The 21,871-nt window shown below is 44.2% G+C and overlaps 1 protein-coding gene across 1 annotated transcript in view; it reads left to right on the top strand.

Moving 5' to 3' along the window:
• The first annotated feature begins 959 nt into the window (after positions 1–959).
• The window catches only part of DCTD (dCMP deaminase), a 231,273-nt gene continuing 210,361 nt past the window's right edge, over positions 960–21,871 (top strand). The window contains exons 1-2 of the mRNA XM_086962464.1: positions 960–1,081; positions 18,182–18,293. Coding sequence (XP_086818590.1) covers positions 1,026–1,081; positions 18,182–18,293 — 168 coding nt within the window. The 5' untranslated portion in view covers positions 960–1,025. The remainder of the gene's footprint in view (positions 1,082–18,181; positions 18,294–21,871) is intronic.

Below are 21,871 nucleotides of genomic sequence, written 5' to 3'. Positions count from 1 at the left end.
CCCGGACTGCAATGACCGCTGTTTGCTGTCACTGCAGTCCGGAAAAAAGTGCCATGGCTCAAAACAAAGCCTGATAGAGACCCGTTTCGAGACAGCGCCGGGCACATGGATGTGCGCTGCTCACACTGCTCACTTCTCAGTAGTAGAGAAGTTACAGCATGACGTCATGCAAGGGGAGCGTTGTGGGGGAAGGGAAATCCTTTAAGAGTCATTTTCTTTCTGGATTTGCCTTCTCTTTCTGAAACTCAGGAGCAGCAACATTGTGGTAGGGTCACCAAGGATTTAATTGGAAGCTTTGTCAATATTATATACAAGTTATAGTTGCAGCTTATTTATCTTCTGCAAGTAATAACCATTGACAAAGCCAATATTACTTACTTATTGTAGGTATGATGTTACTTGTATCAAATATCTGGATGCAATGACGGAAACAGCAAAATACAAGTCGGGCGGCACACTATGCTAAGCACAGATTATTTGCGTAAGTGATTTAAAGCTAGGCCCCTAATTACACTGGCCACGCCCCTTTGAGAGCCCCCCCCCCCCCCAGTTTTTTCATACCACTGAAAGCCCTGTTTGTCACTAAGAATGACACACATAAGATGAGACACTGTCACACATAAGCACAATCAAAAATGGAATTGTCACACATTGGCTAACTGAAAACTTGACAGCACTGCATAAAGTAACGAGTAAATTACATGCATTTGTTTTCTTATGACCACATGACTGATCGCAATAACCTCTTAACCAACAATCTTAGGTTCCGGATAGCGTGTAAGTAAGCGCTATATAAATACAATTACTGTAACAAAAGCTATTCAGCTGTGTGCAGAAATCTAGCAACGGAAGTCTTTAATTTACATTATTGTCTCGCCCATCATCGTCATCATGTGGGAGACTGCCTGTTTCGGCCGTTTTATTCAAAGCGAATAGGGCTTGTTCAACAATCTGAGTCTGACTTGAACTCTTTCGCGCTTTTATAGAATTGTGTCTCGCTTCCTTAGGGCAGTGGTAGAGACAGCATGAGTGACCATAAACACCAGCAGATGGGCCCAGACTCCTGCCAGCATCAGAACGGGTAATGCGCTCGAGAATCGCGTCAGGGATGATTGATTTAATGCCCTGAAGAATCACGTTTTACCAGAGCTTGAGCTCCGGCGTAAGCGGGATGTGAGACTGCTTTTAAAGACACGTGTACGCGATTGTCAGCTGCACATGTGTTTTTACTTCCGCTTTTAAGAGTGAATAAAGTGTATAAACATTAAAAAGCTAAACGGACACATGTAAAATGCTATGTAAATGTCAAGGAATTTGAAAGAGGAGGCTAAACATTAAACTGGTATCCTTAGCTTGAACGGAACCTAGTACAAATGATTGGTACCTTCCAATAAATCATTGTAATATGCCAACAAAAAAGACCATTCCGTAAGAGTAAAAATGCAAAGCAACATGCTAGAGTTTAGCATATGGCTTCATCTTTAAAAGTCAATTATTGAAAATTTAAAATCAAAGTTTTGTGTTTCGTTGATTAGTGAGGGAAGTAAAATGTACTTTGTGTGTTTGTTGTGTTTTGTTTTGTAGTGTTTTGTTTTGTAGTTCAAATTGCTTACATTGGGTACTAGAGCTTTCAACAGTGATTCATTGGAGCTTCACAGAAATCAAAGGGTTAATATCTTGCTTTTTAAGTCATTGTTCTTCTACTTAAAACACTGGAGGTGATAAGTGGAGGTAAAAAGCGCAGAGCTCTTTCAGACTGGAGCAAATGCATATCCAACAAATTAGATGGATCTTAGCACTTTAGGCCAACAACAGCATAATTTGATGCCAGATAGCAGTTCTTCAGATTGCAGAGAACTAATAGCCGTTGCGCAGATCATACCGGTGCTGGTGTCCGACAATATTCCCTCAGGAGCTGAGAGCTGCTAGGCTCAGGCTTCAGCATTTTATTTGCGAAATGTGTTGGCACAAAACCATCCACTTGGGCATGTGGGTGGATTGTAAAATGTCTTTCAATGGGAAATGAACTGGCACAGAATTATCTTTTTGGGCTTCAACATGAATTGTTTGTGTACTTATGATAAATGAATTAAACACTTCACGTTCAAATATCATCAAGGGTTTGGAATATTATTAACGGTAGCCACTTGCCCCAACTCAACTACTGGATGCTGCTAGACTTCTGAAGCAGGAAATCGTGAAGTTAAAGTCTGCAGTCTTCACTGAAGGTTAGTAGGTCCTCAGGACGGCTGCTGCTACAGTGCAGCAGGGGTGGGGCTTCAGGGTACATCTGGACCAGGACACACGTGTGTGAATCATTCTGTGGTGGTGGGGGGTAGGTTCAGTGCTGAGGTTGTGGTGGATGGCTGCCAAGAAGCGCCAGCCCCCAGCCTTTCTCTCTTGTCATGAATGATCCATAATGTTTTATTTTTTGTCGCTATTGGGTAGTGATGAAGAGTGTCAACTTTGCTCACCTCTACCTGTATATTCTATGCCATTGTTTGTATCTGGCACTGTCTATGGTAACGTCATGTGTCATTTTATTTGTATGAAGCACAAATGATGTAGTTTTTAAACACCATGGGAAGTGCATAGGTAGGAATTATGGTTCCCTATCAAACAAGCATTTACAATGCAACGGTCTCGCCTTTGCAGAAGTTAGAGCTATTGGCATTGTAAATGACAAAATTTTTATTTATGTGTTGGTTTTGAAAACAGATAAATAAATGGCATTGTAATTTACCATGCCAATAGCTTAATCTCTCGCAAATGCGAGACCTATTGCATTTGCAATGCAATAGGTCACGTATTTACTCGAGTTTGAGCTATTGACATTGCAACTAACAATGCAATTTATTTATGTTTCAAAAACCAAAACATAAATTAAAGGTGGCACATACATATAAATAAATGTGTGTGTGTGTGTGTGTGTATATATATATATTAGCAGCCCGTCCCGACGTTGTCCGGGTATGAATTGCTGTCGGCCAGTACTATATTGTTTTGTAGGATTTTGTTTTGAGAGCATTTCTTATCTGTGACAGGCCTGTGAAACGCTTCGATTCACAGTGTACTGCTGATGCACGTAAGAGTGCGCGTTCAGTAGTGTGTGAACTCGAGTTTCCCTACTTTATTTTTCCTTGCAATATTATATAGCGCAAACTCGACAACGTGGCATGAGCACAATTTACATTACAGAAGAACACATTCATTTGTGGTAGGCACGGGGAGACAAAGCGATTTGCCTGGAATCACAGGATGTTGAGCTGATGCCGAGCTTCGAACGTAGCTCCCCAGCTCTAAAGTTCCCAATTCTAGAACTTGTGGCCGGAGGTGTGTCTAAAAGTGTATGTCTGTGCTGGCCATCAATGAGAGAGACCTGTGCATTTTTCAAATGGGTGGTGAAAAAATATGAGTATTTTGCTGGAGATGTGGGCGCCGTGCCACCAATGTACTTACCGGGGGAGGGTAAACACCCATTATTCCGCAACTTTTTTTCCTCATACCATCACTCCGCATACTTTCATTACGAAAGTACCATGACTCCGCAATGCCATTATAACGCATGGCATTACATTTTATATGCTTTTACAACGCATACATTTACAACGAAATTAGTTGTAAATGCATGAATGGTAAAAGCATGTTTTTTTTAATGTTTGGATAAGGTAAGTATGGGTATAGGGGTATATGTTTTGGGGTACTGAGGTATATGTTTTGGGTGTTTGGGTATTTTAAGGGTTCAGATATAGTTTTGGGTTATGGGGTACAGGGGTAGTTTTAGGGTTTAGGCATAGGTATGGGTTTTGGGGTACAGGGGTATTTTTAGGGTTCAGGGCTAGGTTTGGGTTTTGGGGTATAGGGGTATTTTTAGGGTTCAGGGGTAGGTTTGGGTTTTGGGGTACAGGGGTATTTTTAGTGTTCAGGGCTAGGTTTGGGTTTTGGGGTACATGGGCATTTTAGGGTTCAGATGTAGGTTTGGGTTTTGGGGTACAGGGTTATTTTTAGGGTTCAGGGCTAGGTTTGGGTTTTGCGGTACAGGGGTATTTTTAGGGTTCAGGGGTAGGTGTGGGTTTTGGGGTACAGGGGTATATTTTAAGGGTTCAGGGGTAGGTTTGGGTTTTGGGGTACAGGGGTATTTTTAGGGTTCAGGGCTAGGTTTGGGTTTTGGGGTACAGTGGTATTTTTAGGGTTCAGGGCTAGTTTTTGGGGTACAGGGGTATTTTTAGGGTTCAGGGGTAGGTTTGGGGTACAGGGGTATTTATAGGGTTCAGGGCTAGGTTTGGGTTTTGGGGTACAGGGATATTTTTAGGGTATAGGTATAGGTTTGGGTTTTGGGGTACAGGGTATATTTATAGGGTTAAGATGGGTTAGTGTTTAAGGGTGTTGGGGTATTTTAAGGAGTAAGGGTGGGTTATGATTATGGGGTGCAGGGGTATTTAAAAGGAGCAGGGTGGGATTAGCGCACGATATGAGACATGGCATGAAGGGCGGAACGCACCACACGCCCCCAGCGTTTGTAACGCCCCCAGCACACGCCCACAGCACAACGCAGACACGCCCACAAGGGACTACTTTGCTGGCACGGTTCTTTTACCTTTTAAATGTATATGGTGGGCGTCTGCATAGCCTATGTCCTTCTGCTGCAACTGCCCTTTCCAACGCTGTATTGGGTGTTGTGATTGGTGCTGTGGTTCCTGAGATTACCCGCCTCAAAGGGTTGGGCTCTCTCTTTATTATATTAGTATGGATATATATATATATGCATGTGTGTGCGCATAGAGGTAGTGAGAGGTAGAGTAGTAGAGAGTGACTAGTAGAGTGAGTAGTAGAGAGTTTTGGAGTAGTAGAGGGTGAGTAGTAGAGCGTATTGGGGTAGTAGAGGGTGAGTAGTAGATAGTAGAGAGTGGATAGTAGAGAGTGAGTAGAGCATAGTTGAGAGTAGTAGAGTGAGTAGAGAGTAGTAGAGAGTGAGTAGTAGTGAGTAGTAGAGAGTGAGTAATAAAGATAATTTGAGGTGAGAGTGAGTAGAGAGTAGTAGAGGGTGAGTAGTGGAGAGTGAGCAGTACAGAGTGAATAGTAGAGTAGTAGTGATTAGCGAGTGGATAGACAGATGAGTGAAAGCATGGATGGATGGATGGATGAGTGTAAGAGTAAATGGATGGATGACTGGGTGGCTGAGCAGAAGGATGAGTGAAAGGATGGGTGGGTGAGTGCAAGTGGTATGGATAGATGAGTGGAGTAGTGTATGGATAGATGATGGTGTGAACGAATTGATGGATGGATGACTAAAAGGAAAGATGACTCAATGAGTGAAATGGCGGACTTTCATTGTGATCGTTTCTGGGAGGGTTGGTGTGCACCTTGGTAAATGTTAAAAAAGGACCTCGAACAGCCGTGAGCTTTTACTGTGCCTCCTCAACTGAAATACACACTTCTCCTACATATAAATCACTCAGTTCCCAGTACCTTCTTGCAATCCACTCCGCTGTCTTTGCCATCTCTTTCAGGTTTTGAAAGCCTGGGCAGTTTCCGATTTCCAAGTGAGGCATAAAGGGGAGTCCCTGCACTACATGCATAGAGAAGCGCTCAAAGATCCAAGACATCAGTGCTATTAAATAAGGCGTTCCCGGCCACCCTCTCGTGCACCGTACCCAGATCATTTAAGGGATGAATCCTGCCAGGAGGTTCCTCGGAGGGCTCATGTGGAAAGGGGCAAGAGGGAACACTGTGTTTAGGCAGCCTGGGGAGGAGGCAGCGAGTAGTTAAATTGTTAAGTTAGGGGGAGTGCTGGGAGGTCCGCATTTCTGCTGGAGGTTCGTGGTGAGGATGCAGGAAACGGATTGGGGGTTGGGACGGAGGTGCGCCAAGGTGTGCAGTGAGGGAGGGACGGTGAATTGGACAGCTAGGGAGGAGGTAGTGAGGGGTCTGGTGGCAGGACGGATGGAAGGGCGAGGCCGTAGCCAGAGGGGACCGTTGCGGCTGGGGGAATGGGGGGGAGGAGTAGTCATAATGCCAATGCCTTTCATCCTTCAGAGGCCGGATGGGTGGTGTCTGCGGGTGCTCAGGAGACATGGCAGGCGCTGTCTGTGAGGGGTGAAGGGGTTCTTGCAAGGGAGGTTGCGGGGAGGGCCGAGGGTGATGGGTGCTGAGCAGATTGTCACCTTCAGCGGTGAATACCGGTGGTGGCGGTAGAAAAACGGCCAAGTATAGAGCCCACGTTTAGCACATCGCGACCACAGAAAGAGTCGACTTACCTGTATAGGGTTTCAGGAACGTGATGACGACCAGTCTCACGTATCATCCAATCAGCACGCGAGGCTTCGGGTGAGACCACCCTGGCAACCAACGCGGTAGAGGCTTCAGACACGGCTCGGTGAGCAGGCCTGCCCCGGCTCCAATGCGGAGGCAGTGCTGCCAGTGCACAGTCCAAGAGGCGGCGAGAGGTGGAGGGCAGGCGCTATCGTCACTAGCTCCATGTACACCCACATGCATTCTGCTTACAGTGAAGAGCTCACTCTCAGAATCACTGCAAAAAGTGAATGCACTGTGTAGGCAGCTAGGACCCTCTGGCTGCTGCACTGCTTGGCTGCTCTCCAAGGCCACACCACAAAGATGGAATGCTTGGGTGCATTGTAAGGAGCCACTTCTGGCACCGCACACCTGGATTCCTGGAAACTGCGCCCCCTGTTTGTGCGTCCCTTTCCCAGCGTGATTCTCTGATTGCATAACACCTCTGCTCCCCCAGTCCTGCAGTGCACACCTGGATTCTCGGCTGCACTGCTGGATCCATTGTCTAGGCTGGGCTTCCAGGCGAGAGCACTGCACGGACGGATCTCTTAGTTTTCAAGGCATGGCTGCGCCCCCACCTGCAATGTCTGAGTATTTTAGCTGCAGCGCACACCTGGATCCTTTAGCTGCACTGCACAGTCGGATTTCCTGCTACACTGCAAGGCTGGCTTCAGGAGGGGAGCTGGACCAAGGCCTTTGTCCCTCGCGGTGCCGGCGCTCTCGGATAGGGACAGGCTGCAAGCCACTTAGCCTCTTGAATACAAGAGTGCAGTGCAGCTTTTGTTTATGGCAGGTTTGAAGCTACCATGTGTGAAGAGAATAAAGCATTTGATAATACAACTGGGGAAGGGACCAATATGTAAAGCACAGAATTCAATTAAAAATTTAACAAATTCGATTTATTAATAAAATTACATTCTCAAAAGTTTATACAAGAACATATTCACTACAATGTTAAAATACACAAAATTATGTATGGCAGAAAAATTCGTAACACAATTTTACAAAAAAAATGCTTAAAACATAGGTGGCAAACAATACAATTTATCGACGCGCGTTTCGGCGTTGTCAGAACGCCTTCATCAGGAGCCACATGCAATCTGTAAAACATGTTTTTTAAAAAAACAGTTAGAAACACATATTGATAAGAAAAAATCTTAACCAACAAACAATTGTTAAAAATATCTCATTGTGCTTACATAACAAGGACAGCCCTACACAGAACAGTTACCATATGTAACTGCAACTGATACAAACTAATTCATTTATATTTGAGCAGTAATAAGACCCAACCTCTATTTCATGAAGCACGTTGGGGGGGGGGGGGGGGGCCTGTGGTGAGGTGATGGATAGGGTTTAACTTTATATAAAAATTTTGAAGGTTTGAAGCTACCACCACCATCGGGGACGAATGGCGCTTCGGGTACCAGTAACAGAAAGTGGCCGGCTAGAGTGGTGAAGAGGCTGCCGTTCTGACCCAAGACCTGCTTAATTGCAGCATATGGAGAGCTCTCTGTGGGCTGCTGAGCAGCAGCCGAGGGCAGCTGCGGGGCAAGGGCTGCCATCTACCATTTCGGGGTGTGCCGGGGATTTCTAGGCAAGAATGTGCAGACGGTCCACGGTGCCACCTGCCAGTTGGCATGCTCCTGTTCCCTGCTGCCATGCCTCCCTTATGGTCCATTATTCGCGCAGTAGCTCCCCGGGGAGGGTGGGATAAACCTAAAAGCCAGTCGCCTCTTTAGTCTCAAACTGACTGTGTTAGACACGCGCGTGATGCCTGCGCATTAGCAGTATCAGTCACTGTGGTATTCTACGTATTGCACGGTGTGTGTTTTAAAGCAGGCATGTTTACATTAGGGAACTGAAAAGCACACCTCAATATGCAAGTTAAAGTATCAAACACAATATGTTAAGTCAGTTGCTGGTCCTGGCGGAGTAGAAGCTGGTTGGGGTGGGGGTCAGGGAACACATATGCGGGAGTCAGGGTGCGCCCGGGGGCTGGTGCCGTGAAAAGCGCAGAGTGACAGCGGCATAAATCTTGTGACATGTGAGTTTTTCTTATCTGCTACATGTGTGTCAGTCTGTGTGTGCATATTTACCGATGTGTGTGGGACAGCCCGTTTTCATTAATCACAGAAACAATTTAGAAATGTTTAAAACCTACTGAGATTTTTAAGTCGAATTTAAAAACAACGCTTGGGTGTTAACACCTCTGGAATTTTGTTTAAATTGGTTTAGCTGGAAAAAAGAAGCTGAACACGTCTTGTGGGCACACTGAAGGACTGGGTTTTTCTAAGACCCAGCGGTGCCAGGGATAACACCTAAAACCTTCGTGGGTAACCTGTTCCGGCGTACAAATGAAAGAGACACGGGACACTTCCTTCGGCGCCAAAGATTCGAGGTTTATTACTGCAGGGAACACAGAAGTCACAGGAAGTACAACATGTGCAAATTCGAGGAGTCTGCTTCAAATTGTATCTGTGGATCGCTCTTCTTATACAGTTTTTGGGCATAGGATAACATGGTGCACAAAGGTTTACAACCTGGTTCCCATCGTAAAGATCACATGGGGTCGCTTACATGTATTCAGGGCCCGGAACATAATTACAGTAGCATTTGGCAGTTCCCAACTGTAAAAGTACATCTTCCCACCATTAGTACATTCCAATCAACAGTAAATGAATCGAAGAAAAGACAGAAACAGGTGCAGAGGAAGACGAGAACAGTGAACAGATCGGAAAGGGTGTAAAAGGGGTGGCATCAGAAAACACGAGTTGTAGGCATCAAAGGAGACGTGCCTAATGAATGCACAACTAAGACAATAGACCGACACGGCAAGATGAGCCTCGGGCGTGGCCATCTGCCTTGCGGTGTCATCCCCCTCATCATAAAGACACCTTCAAAGGAAACATGTCTTCCGCAAGAGCTTGGGGATCCCAGGGTCGCGAAGCGGACAGCGTCCGTTCGCTGGCTACTTGAGGGCAAGAAACAAAATGGATGCCATATCTAAGATGGAACCCGTGGGTTCAGATGAAGAAACCCACGAAACAAACAAACGGTTTAGGCTAGCACAGCGAAAACGCGTACACCCACTAAACTCATCATTTGCGGTTCATAGATACCAGACTCGACCATATTCGTGCGAGTCGAAAACACCACTTACAATTGTCCCGGAACCTCAACACAGATGACATTGCGGGAGCCTCCCCCACTAATATATGTGTTTACAACACAAATGATTCGTCCCCGGTTCTTCCCACCCTCGGTTTACGGTAAAAGTTTCTCGACTTCTTTTTCTAGCCTAAAATAATTTATTGGTTCAAATAAAAGTAAGAGAACAAAAGTTTGCCTGCTTCACCCATACAGTTTTAGCTCCGCGGGAAACAGCGCATTACCTTGTGAAGGTTAAATAAATGTGGGTTCTGCCGCATAATTCAGGTTCGATGCCGTAAACGAGCCCCGTCTGTATGGGTCTTTAGACCCCTTCAGATGCCCACCCGTGCCAAGGGCCCGGCCAATGAGCCAGCCCGGGGGCGGCCATGCCCGCTGTGCGCGCGGGTGTGTCTGTCTGCGAGCAGACTCCCTCGGGGGCCAAATATATGTACTGGGGGCGATCAGGTAAGATAAAGAGTTTTATGACTTTCATTATGCAGTAACAAAAAAAATCTAATTAAAAAGAACAAGCAAAGTTTTCCACAAGAAAGGAAATAGACCCACCTTCACGTGGCCTTGTGTGCAGCGAGCGGCTGTGTGAGATGCAGCCCCCCTGCGCTGACACAATTGTTCCTTAGCTGAAAGTGGCTGGAGGCACACAGCAGAGCCCGACTAGTGCACTTTCAGGGCTATTGAGCAGGGGCCTCTGCACCCTTCGAGGCATTTTCTCTGCATTCCTGTCAGGACCTTTACAGATCAGTGTGTCCCCGAGCCTCCTCCCCCTTCTGCTCAGAGAAAGCATTTCCAGGCCTCCCCCTCCAGGCCAGAGCAGCTGCTCACGGTTGCTTCCCTAAAATCTGCTGGCCTGTAACACAAGAAACTTTTGCAGTCTCGCTTCGCTCCTGCAGGGAGGCGAATGGACGAGAACTGAGGCAATCCCGTTTCTTTGATAAACCGGAGACAAATTGTTGGCAGCAGGTCTGTGTGTGCCAATGGCTAGGCCCTTCCGAAGAAACTCCCTGAGGACTGTGGCTGGCCCTCTAACCTCCCAGATTTCCAGTGCAGCGCAAGTGTAGACAACAGCTTTGTTGCCTCGTTGGCTTGGTGCCCTTGGGAAGCCCCATCCCTTTCAGACTGGGTGCCGTGACTTCCTGCTGGGGTAAAAGGTTCCTTATCTTATTTAAGGGGTCATCTGGACCCATAAAGAAGATAAGGAACCTTTTTCTTCAGCAGTAAGTCAAGGAACCCAATCTGAGAAGGACGGGGCTTAACGAAAAAGGAGAACGTCACTAGGACCTCTTCTCTAATGGCTGGCCACTGTTTAGGATTCCAGCCAATGGAGAAGAGGGGCGGGGCTTAACCTCGCTAGTGATATTCTCTCTATCTCATAAAATCTTGCGAGCTCGACTGCGCATGTGCGCAGTACGCCACGCGAGACCTAAAAACTTTATACCTCTGAGAGTTATGACCAAACCACCCATTATTCCGTGTTACAACTGACACAGAAAATCTCCTGACATTGTTCCCTTTTAGGAGCATGATCGTTTACATTCATGAACAAAAGCAGTAGGTATGTCTCCTTATTGTTTGGATACAGACAGTTTAATCTGCCTGTTCCCGGGTGCTAATGCCCTGCATCAGTTGTACAGGACACAGGCATATTGTGGGCATTTACACGCTTTTCCACTGTGCCACTGAAATAACATTAGGCCGTTCTTGTGATATAAAAGTAGGCCTACCATTTAAAATACTTTGTTGCATAATATGTGTATTGTAGCATACATTCAGCACACTAGCCAAATTTGTTGCGCTTACTAATCCTTGTTATTGTTTTGCTTTTTACTGTGATGCATGTGGGTGTGCACGTTTAGCCTGTGTGAACTACTCGATGCCAGTAATTCACTTGCTGCAGGAATCGGAATACCTCTTTTACTGTAGTGACGCCTTTGTTGTAACTCACTGTTATATCTGTAGTGTTCCATTTGAATATTTAGTTGTGTAATCCTGTATTTGGTTAACTGGTGTGCTAATAGTCTGATTGTGTAATACTTAATTTGGTGTTGCAGTGCAGTTCATTGATGTGTTGATAGGCAGTTACTTGATTATCTAATCTAGTTTGTTTTATCTCTAACCTTTTAATGTTGAGCAGTTCTGAAACATTACCAATCTCTGGTAAACATTCCCAACCATCTACCTGTCTAGGCGTCTTTGCCATTGTGCCTTGTGCGACATCTTGTTTTATTGTGTCCCTGGGACATTTAAACAGAGGCAATCTTCTTGCTCCAAATACACATTTTCCTACGGTCTCCCTCTTCTGTGCCCACATATATGTATTTTCATGTCTGCATCTCCTTAGACAGTCTGACTCTGTGCCAGCCTGTGCCCACTTAAAAAAGTCATGACCTAGTGTTATGCTGGATGACAATGCTGAACTCTTTGTAAGAGGGACTGTACGACTTCAGCAGTGATGGGAGCCCTTGTCCAGTCATCCTACTTGCATGCCTTATTGCTGAGAAGAGTTTACTTCTACCTGTTTTCCACATCTTGAGAGCCAGGATTTTGCCTATGATGAACAGTAGAGAACCACTCTGAAACCTGCTGCAGAATCATGTTGATGATCCTGTATTAAAAACCAGGCTCTAAGCCTTTGCAAGCTTCAAGCTGGAGCTAGCAGCGAGACACAGCGACCTCCCTCCCTTGTTAAATTCTATTTTAATTTAGATTACTAGTTTTATCAGCACTTTTCATAGCTGAGCTTTTTTGTAGGACAGTGATTTCATATGTCATATATTTTCATAAAGGCTACTTTGCGCATACTGTTTTTTCTGAATCACTTTTACTATGGGTAGAAGCCTGGTTAGAGTAGTTGAGCTCTCGTTGCATCATGTTTACTCATGCTATACCTAAAGTAATTACAAATAATGATCATGCAGCTTAACACCTGTTCATTTAAGTGAAATCATGGGAAACAGTTCCTCGCTGTTCCCTTACCCCTAAACAACCAATGTGAATGTTGTTCTTGTGAGATTTTATATTTCTGAACGCATAGCTGACACAATTTGGTTCTTAAAGTGGGCATGGTGATCAGAGGTATAAAATAAATCCAGTGTCTACAGCAGACTGCAGGGGATGAGTATAGTAGGGCTACTGTATATTATCAGCAATACAGTTCTGCTCCTCTGCTTTGTTTGTACACTTGATTCTAGCATTACCCTGTCCGAAAACGTAAGGACACTGACCAGGAGCAATCTTATAGAAAGTGGTAACTGGAAAGCAGAGTACATGTAATGTTAAACAGTATGCAGAGCTTTGTTTCACAAGACCACAATTTGAATGAAGCAGCAATAATCTATTCATGCCTGTAGATCACAGTTGGATTAAGATCTACCGCTACCAACGCTTTCCTTGTAGAAGGGGAGAGTGAATGTGTGCATGAGAAAGTGACTTCTGAGAAACCGTTGTCACTACTCACTTAATTATGCTGTCAAAGAGGTGTGTGCTTTGAGCTGGTTCATTTGAAAGCACAAAGACTTTTTTGGGAGCTTCATTTGGATTAAAAAAAAACTAAAAAACCTAATGGCACCTGATGGGGGCATTACTGTTAAACTCATTGGGTGTTCACCTACCAATATGTCTGAAGATACTGAAGATCTGATGCCTTTGAACTGAAGAAAACGTAATAGGGTTCGCAGCTAATTCAATAGCATTTCTGGCATGTCTCTTGCTTCCAGGTCTGGATTGACATCCTGTTCTTGTATCTTGACTAAAGAGTTTATAGAGAACATGCTCATCCACGTGCTCAAGGCTGTAGATGTATATTGATGGCACGTTTTATTGAAGGGAAAATATTTTGGGTTTAGTAGTTCATCTGAGGAGGCTCTATTTTGATATTTAAGCACTTGGATGGATTTTTAGACTTGTAGTTGTCTGTTGGCAGCTAGCCAGTCTATTAAACACTGAATTTTAAATGTATTATTAGATATAGTATTTTTCACAAAGTGCAGGAACAGACATAATAATTACCGAAATCGCATTAGAACAAATATGTCCAGAGCAAGACCAAATACGTATACACAGAAGAGCTGTTGTTAGACATGACCTCTTTCTGCGTGTTTCCCCAGTCTTTTTGATTTCTGACCTCCCGGTTTTTACTCTAGTTTGGCTTGCTTAGTGTCTCTGGGCACTTTCTCACTGCTGTTCAGTGTTAAAGTGCTCCTTTTGTAATTTATATTATGGATTGGTGTTTCCATGATTGGCACATTTGACTTACTGGTAAGTCCCTAGTAAAGTGCACTGAGAGTGCCAGGGCCTGTAAATCAAATGCTACTAGTGGGCCTACAGCACCAATTATGCCACCCACAGAAGTAGCCCTGTAAAAGTAACTCAGCCCTGACACTGCAGAGTACCCATGCAGTTTATAACTGCCATGTCGACCTGGCAAGTGCAGCCACTTGCCAGGCCCCAGCCCTCCCTCTTCATACATGTTTTTCACCCCTAAGGTAAGCCCAAGGTACCCCTGTGGGCAGGGTGGAGTGTATATGAAAAGTAGGACATGCCCTGGTGTGTGTGACATGTCATGAAAGTGAATACTGCCAATTTCTTTTTTCACTATTGCAAGGCTACCTGTTCCCATGGGATAGAATGGGGAGTTTGCTTATAACATCTTATAAACATAACTACCCCTGGGAACAAGGTAGGGAAATAACGTTTAGTGTGCCTGAACTTAGAATGTTAAACTGCATCTTTTAGTGAGGGTGATTTTTACATTCTGTGTTTGAAAATACGACTTTTAGAACGTAGTTATTTTCTTGCTCAGTCATCCAATGTGCCTCTGCTAGGATGTGTATTGACTGTCTGACTTTGGAGTGCCAGGGGCTGGGGATGTGGAGTGGCGCCAGAGAGTCTGGATGAGTCAGAACTGGGCTGTATAGACCTTGGCTGCATTTAGATTAGGGGGATGAGATTTCCTTTCACCTGAATGGGCCTGGTCTGACTTCAACAATGCTGTCTCCACCTCCTGCTGGGAAGATGGGCCAGAGGACAGAACTGGTTTGGACTAAGCACAGACACTCTGCCTGAGAGAACAAAGGGGTTTGAGTATAAATATTGGGGTCCAGACCCCAGCATTTTAGAAGTCGCTGGAATCAAGGAACCTGCCATGAAGAAGAGCTGGAAGAGCTGCCAGGAGTATTGCCCCTTTCCTGTGTTGTTGCTTTGTTGGGTTGGCCTGCAGTTGCTGCTTCTCCCTTGGGTAGTGAAAGGACTGGACTGAACTTTCTTTACTTGTGCTGAGTATCTCCAAGGGCCTGAAGTTGAACTTGCCTCCTGCTCTGAAGTCTCAGGGACCGTAAAGACTTCACCAACATCTCGGTACCACTTCTGCAACCGCTGTCTCAGTTGCCACAGAGAAGAGAAACACAAGCAACTCCGTCACCTACTCCGTCGCTGGCTCTGTGTCCTGCCAGCGCCAAATCATGCACCGTCCGCATCTTGCACTGCAACACTGGTATCTCTGCCGCCACCGAGCTGCTGCTTGCACAGTGACCTGTGGGCACCGCACTCTGCACCACCTCGCTTCACTTCGCCATCCTGGTCTCACCGACGCTGCTAACTTTGACACCTGTGACTGTATCATGGCTGGGGGCCATATAAGACCATATTTTGCAGTAGTTCCCAAACTTTCTTCGACTCACTCCTCCCTTGACCCATTGGCATTGCCCGTGACTCCCCACTGTTACTTTTTTGGGAGTGTGGGGGAAATGTAAGCCCGGCCTCAGGAGTACTTTTTTTTTTCTCCCAGAAAATAATTGGGATGAAGCTTATGATGGTATTATAATCATGTACGCAGGGTGCTTTATATTGCTAAGGCGGCGCCTCTAATAAAATATTCCTAGTTACACTTCTTTTCCCATGCCTTTTTTAGACTACCCTCTCAAACTTTTTTATCCCACTTACAGTGCTAGATAGCACCCCTATGCATGTAGAACCCATTGCCAAAGTGTTTCTGCACTTGAAGAATATTTGCATGCACTTCTAGTTCTACTCATGTCATACGTGCCAACACACCTGTCTCAGCAGGGTGACTCACAATTTTTTTAAACCACATACAGCTTTATTTTTCCTTTCTCCTACCTAAAATTGCCTCCAAATCAATGCAAGTAATATAAATTCCCCAGATTTTGTTTTTTAAACGTCCTTCTGTCTTGCTTCCAAATGTTGGCATTTTGCCGTATTTGATGTTTTACTTCCCTGTGCTCAAGGAGAGAGCAGGCCTGTTTGGAAAAGTGTGTGTGTGCTGAAAGAAATGTGTAATGGAAGTAGCTATGATTCAAGTACAAATGTCAATACTTAGGGCCCGATACCGATGCGGTTTGGAAGGCCTTCTAATGGCATTTGTGCCGTCCGAATTGGATCTGGAACATATCCTTCCGACTGAATCTGAAAGGTTTTCGACTGACCAAATATGAATAGGAGATGGGAATGTCCCAATCCGAACCCAACGGCATTTGAATGACTGAGCTGTACGGAGCAGAATCGTACGTCTTTACGGACCATGTTTCCGAACAACCGATTACGATGCTGGATTAGGACAGCGTTTCTGAATCGTCCATCTGGCTCAAATCAGTAGTTGGAATCAGACTTTGGGGGCCATAGCTGGCCCCCTGCACCAAGAGCCTTCCCAATCTGGCCCTTGGGGGTACCCATGGGTCCCCCCCTTACCAGCCATGTACAGAATGGCAGGCACCAGGGTGCCCGATTTTTTTATTTTTTTTTTCCCCCCAGCCACCCCTTTCCACAGTGAGAGCCTATGCATTTGCTTGGAACATAGGCTTCCATTGAAGTCAATGTGAGTCAAACTAAATCGTATCTGGAAGCATCCTGATGCATCGTAATCGGTCGGTCAGACTCTCCTGATCAGAGTCGGTCGGAAAATATTCCCAAACCGATTCAGTCTGGAAGATTTCCAAACCGCATCGGAATCGGGCCCTTAATAATACTTAGTTCGTTTAATAGACAGGACAACTTTACTTTCCTCATAACTTGCATTGGTGTAAAATGCACTTTGAAAAAAGCAAAACTATTAACGAGTTTAACAAAATGAATCAGGCATCTTCCGCTTACTTTGGGAGTCTTGAAACGTGGGGAGCCAGTGAAATATGGAGGTCTTCTCCATCGACATGCCATCAATTAAGCACTACTTTTACAGCTTTAGGCATGTCACTTACAAATCATTGACATCATGCATTTAAGTCTAATTAGTTTAACTGAAGCCAACAGACCCTTCAACATTAAATGCATTAAAGTGCTTGGGTCGCGGCTCCCCTGGCTAGATTTGACGGCTCCCCAGGGAGCCACGACGCACATCTTGGGAACCACTGCTCTACAGGCTCTGCACAATTACTTTTTCTTTGATGACCAGAGGGAACAAAGTGATTACTCATAGTAAGCTTTGTTGGCTTCGGCCTTCAGTTTTGTTGGCCTGTGGTGTTCTTTATGGGAGAAAACAACCAACACATGTAGAAAAAAATGCGTGAAAAATATTTGCTCTTGTCAAATTTATTTATGAAAAAGAACTGCGTGAGCCATTTGTAACTTCACAATTTGATCTGGTGTGCCAACAAAGATTTTCTTTGACTTCTTAAAGTCAGAAATTAGAAAAGCTCAGAATATCATGCAATCCAAATGAAAGTTTTGAAATGCAATGCTTTTTGGTGAGGTGTATGAAGCACACTGCTAATCGAAGAGACTCTTGGTACTTTGAAAAAATAGTGGTATAAATTTGTCCACACATAGTATTACTGTTTACACAGTGCTACATTAGCACCAAGCTTTTAGAGTGACTGAGAAAGCAGTTTCGAATCTGAATCACTTAACTTCTGCCTATGTTCATTTTTTTACACGGTTATCTTTTAATATTTTCACTAGGCTGGCTTTATAGTGAAATAGGAAACCCCACAGACATTGAGCAAAAAAATCAGATTCATATATTTGTTTATTTAGAGTAGCGATCGTGGTTTAAGAAACATTTATTTGGTAAAGTTATAACTTGAAATTGAATTAGATATTCAGGTAAAACAGCAGAGTCAGTATAAGGAAATCGGTTAAAAAGGCAGAGGGAGGCATCTTAAACAACAGATGATCGAACGATTGAACAAGAAACTCCAGTGGTTAAAGTGAGTGGTGGAAGAATAATAGAGGTGACATAAGACAAGGGCGAGACCTAGTTTGTGCAGGACTGATAGTGGAAGGGAAGAGAGGAACCTGATTCTTGTTTGTGGGAAAGCTAGTTAGTTTGTTAATTTAAGGTAAGTCAATGAGAGCATCCTCGAGGAGGAAGGTAAGTTGGTGGAGTGTAAATGGTAATGTTTGATTAATCGTAGGTGTTTTCGAGAGCAAGATATCGAAGATCAATGTCAAGCATGCAATTGAAAATCTCGAAGGCCGTTAAAGATCCACAACCACAATGAGTGCAAAATGACCAGAGACTGATTAGTCACTGGGGACCAGCGAAAAGAGACTGGCCCATAATTCCTTCAAGAAGATTAGTCGGTTCAGATGTGATTGCAGCTATTGTGAATACTCGCTGTGTAAGCTACGGCCTAGTAATAATGTAGATTATTTTATGCAAGGCTGGATCATTTTAATGTTTCTCAATCCTCATACTTATTCAGAATTGAGTGTTTGCAAGTCAAGGGGATTTGATTCGATTTTTGATATGTGCTCTTATTTTTTACAGGCTTGGATCCCAAATCGTATGCAAAAAACGTGAAGATTATTTGGAATGGCCTGAATATTTCATGGCAGTTGCATTTTTATCAGCACAGAGGAGCAAGGATCCAAGTTCTCAGGTAAGGTGATTGTAAGCTGCAGTTAAACTCTGCAGTTGCATGATTTGTCAGCCCAGGTAGGTGTGTATCCAACCGGACTGAGTAATGCTACAAATAAGCATAGTGTTATGCAACATATTGACATGGTTACTAAATAGTTCAATTTTATAGTGCTCTTGGGATGGCGTAGTCCTTGCCCCTCCTGACTCGGACCACAACTCAACCACTGAAGTTTGGTCCTCTTGTTCGCTAGGTAATTCAAGGATACGTCCTGATTTCAGAATTCTTTGTATACGGTGCCTTTCAGGAAGCATCCTTGAAAAATAAAATTAGTAATGCCACTGTATGTACTCTGAGGCTGTGCTTACCAGTAAGGTAAATGTACGTGCTACTGCAATATATCAAGCCATTTTGTCCGCCAAACCCCTTTTCAGGAGAAACATTTTACTTCAAAAACATTGATGTGCATCCCTGCATACCTGTAAGAAATGCTGCAATTTTGCCTTATTTAGTTGTCTCCTTTCTATTCAGGCAAAAGCATTAACATTCAGTATAACTTTGTGCATGGCAGTCGGCACGCTCTGGGAACTATTTGTATCCAAGGCTGGAACACTGATACTGATTCCTGATTGTTGTAGTGTCAGACGTTTGTTCTGAACGACAGTGTGTCTCGGTCTTAACTATCTTTGCAAAATACTCTCCTAATTTAATACACTTTCACAGGTATGAATGCCTGTGCCCCATTACCTTTTGGTGATCGTATGATTACATCACACTCACGTGTGTTGATGGAACATGTGCTGATTTGCAGCTGTTATGAAAGATGAATGTATTCAAAATTACTTGTAATTTATTGAAATCAGAAAGATGTCTAAGGTAAGGGTTGTAGCAAAAACAAAAAAGTGCACATCTTTACCTTAGTATGGTCAGTTTTGTGTTTTCCTCAAACTGCTGATGATGGGCACGGTATGGCATGCCCAGTTATTGTCTTGCTTGTGTATTGTATGTTTGTAGAGCCAATTTAAATTCCTCTAAACATCCTCTTAATTTAAGAACCTTTAAGTGGCCTCCCATTCAGTATTCCCATATCTTTACAGAGGTTAGTTGCATTGTCGTGGCAGCTAGCTCCTGAAATGTGCTCGTAGCACTTTTCTGAATTTAACTGCTTAGTTTGGTTATTTTGGGGGAGGGGTGGTTCAGTGCAAGGGAAAGGGGCAAGGGAAAGGTCTAATCCACTAGACAAAGTGCACACAGGTTTCACATTTGCAAGTGTTTGGAAATACCCCACATTTTCCAAATAATGCTTCGTAACCTACACGTGTCTTAGCTTTCTAGCCTTTTTGAATTTTTTTTGCATGCCAAAATATCAACCTGGATGAAAAAATTCTATCAGTAACCTTTTTATTATATATTTTTGCTTGTGTGGAAAATACTTTTCCACGTGGAGAAACCGCTTCACCTACATCTTCCATCAGTTTTGTGGGAGGCTGCCTTCTCTTGTCCACTCCCGAAATACACTTACACTTGCCTATAACAGGTGTAAAATGTCAAACCATTTCTCGGGCGACAAGTGACTAGAATCAAATTGTAAATGCTCGCACATGTCTAAGCTTGAGGGAACGTCCAAGGAATGGTCATGAACCCCACCTCCCACTTACAGAATGAGAGTTCCTTTAATAGACTCCCCGTGCACTCGGGACATTTCTTTCCCGAGTGCAAAACTGAGTCCTCGGAATTGCAGAAGTCATTTTATGCTGGCAGAAAAGTCTAATTTAAACACTAAAGTAATTTTGTAAATGAAACACTGAATCTCAAGTTTAGTCCTGTTTCTCGGACTAGGTTAATTTATTATCCCCAGTTTGCTCCATGACTTTGTATTAAACTGTTCATTTCTTATATTCATATTGTGTGTTGAATTCGCACTTCAACTGCCCTTCACTCCGACAACCAAACATGATCAGTGGCAGTCTGATGCATGACAGGATTTGCAAGCACTCGAGGTTTGCAGCAGAAACAGGATCATTTTATTTTTTTCATTGTAGTGAGAGGTATTGTATTTCATTTGTGCGCCTAGATGTATAAATGTATGTATATGTGTGTGTGTGTGTGTGTGTATATGTGTTACTTTACTGCTGTTTAAGTAGCAGGTCCCCTTGCAAGACAGGAGCTCACAAGTAGGCTATTGACGATTCCTGGTTTTTGGATAGTTCTTAAATGATTCATCATCATTCAGGACTGCTGAAAGAATACTCCCGACATGCTGGGTGAAGGGACCTCCCTGTAAATGGATGTTTTAGACTGTTCTTGAAGAACAGCAAGTAGGCAGCATTATCATAGGACACTGCCTTGTGTAGGATTGATTTCCAAAGTCTTCAAGCTAGTCTGACCTGGGAAGCCTTCAGGTAAAGATATGGCTTTTGTCATATTATATGTGAATTCTGCTAAATGGAAGAAAATTAAATGGGAATGGAGACTCTGTGCCTAATGAAATTAACCTTTCACAAATACCTCTTGTATGTACCTTGTATTTTAGGATTAGATCTGTTTTATTGGTTGATATAGGGAGGAAGTGATACGGTATCCACCACCTTCATCCACTGGATGCACATGCAGCACATGAGGAGAAAGAAGGAAAGCAGAGAAGGGAGGGGGGTAAAGTGAAGGGGAGTCCATACGACTGGGTATTGCTGTTTCAGGCCTGAGCTATTGGTCTCGTGTATCCAGGTGGTCTTAATTGGTTAGCGTGTATCGGAGGTGCCTGCTGAGGTTAGGCAGAGTATCCGAAGGTATAGTGTGCAGGACAGTTCCCGGAATTCTTCTGAGAGGCAAGTAAGACAAGGTTGCCACATTTTATCAAAGAGAGGGAGGCAGTCTGTGGCTACTGCAGTTAGCTTTTCCATTCACAGCAGTTCCCATAGGTTGCTTAGCCAGTGTATATGTGTAGTGATGTTATTGGTACCCCATCTGAGAAGAAGGAGCTGCTTGGCTGCACCCAATAAAGCGATCGTGCAACCTCTGCTGGATCGCAATGGATAGGTAAGTGGGTTAAGGAGGCCCAGGAGAACGTAACTAGGGAACCTAGTAAAGTCAGTGCCAAACATCGGATTCACTGAATCCAGGACTCCCCTCCCCCCCCACCCCCCAAGGATTCCAGGTGGCAACCCTAGCCTGGTGAGATACTAATATTTTGCAATTTTAAAAAGCATTACTTTACAAGTGGTATTAAGGGCTGATGTTCATGTTCGGTGTAAAATATTGTTCGATTCCCTATCTGTAAAGGGTCATCCACACTCACCCTCCCATGTAGCCCATGCAGGTGACTATTGGGGAGTCTGGGGTATGATAAGAAAGGCATAAATGCCAGACAGGAGTATTTTGTCAGCAAGTGAGAAGCCAATGCTGAAAAGACGTGAGTAACCGTCAGGCGTGATGTCGGAGCCAGGGCTGTCATCCAATGTGCCACGGTCAAGTATTGCCATTGTGCTGTGTCAGGGGAGTTATAAGCCAGTTGTAGTGTTGGGCAGTCCATATGTCCCTTGGTATCGAAAAATCCCCAATTTGCTTGAGGTTTACCTCTTGCCAAACCTGAAATCCCGCTC

The sequence above is a fragment of the Lissotriton vulgaris genome, chromosome 3_1 (genome assembly GCF_964263255.1).
Source record: "Lissotriton vulgaris chromosome 3_1, aLisVul1.2, whole genome shotgun sequence".
NCBI classification, from domain to species: domain Eukaryota; kingdom Metazoa; phylum Chordata; class Amphibia; order Caudata; family Salamandridae; genus Lissotriton; species Lissotriton vulgaris.
Note: the sequence above shows the minus strand (reverse complement) of the source record. Positions and strands in the feature narration are given on the sequence as shown.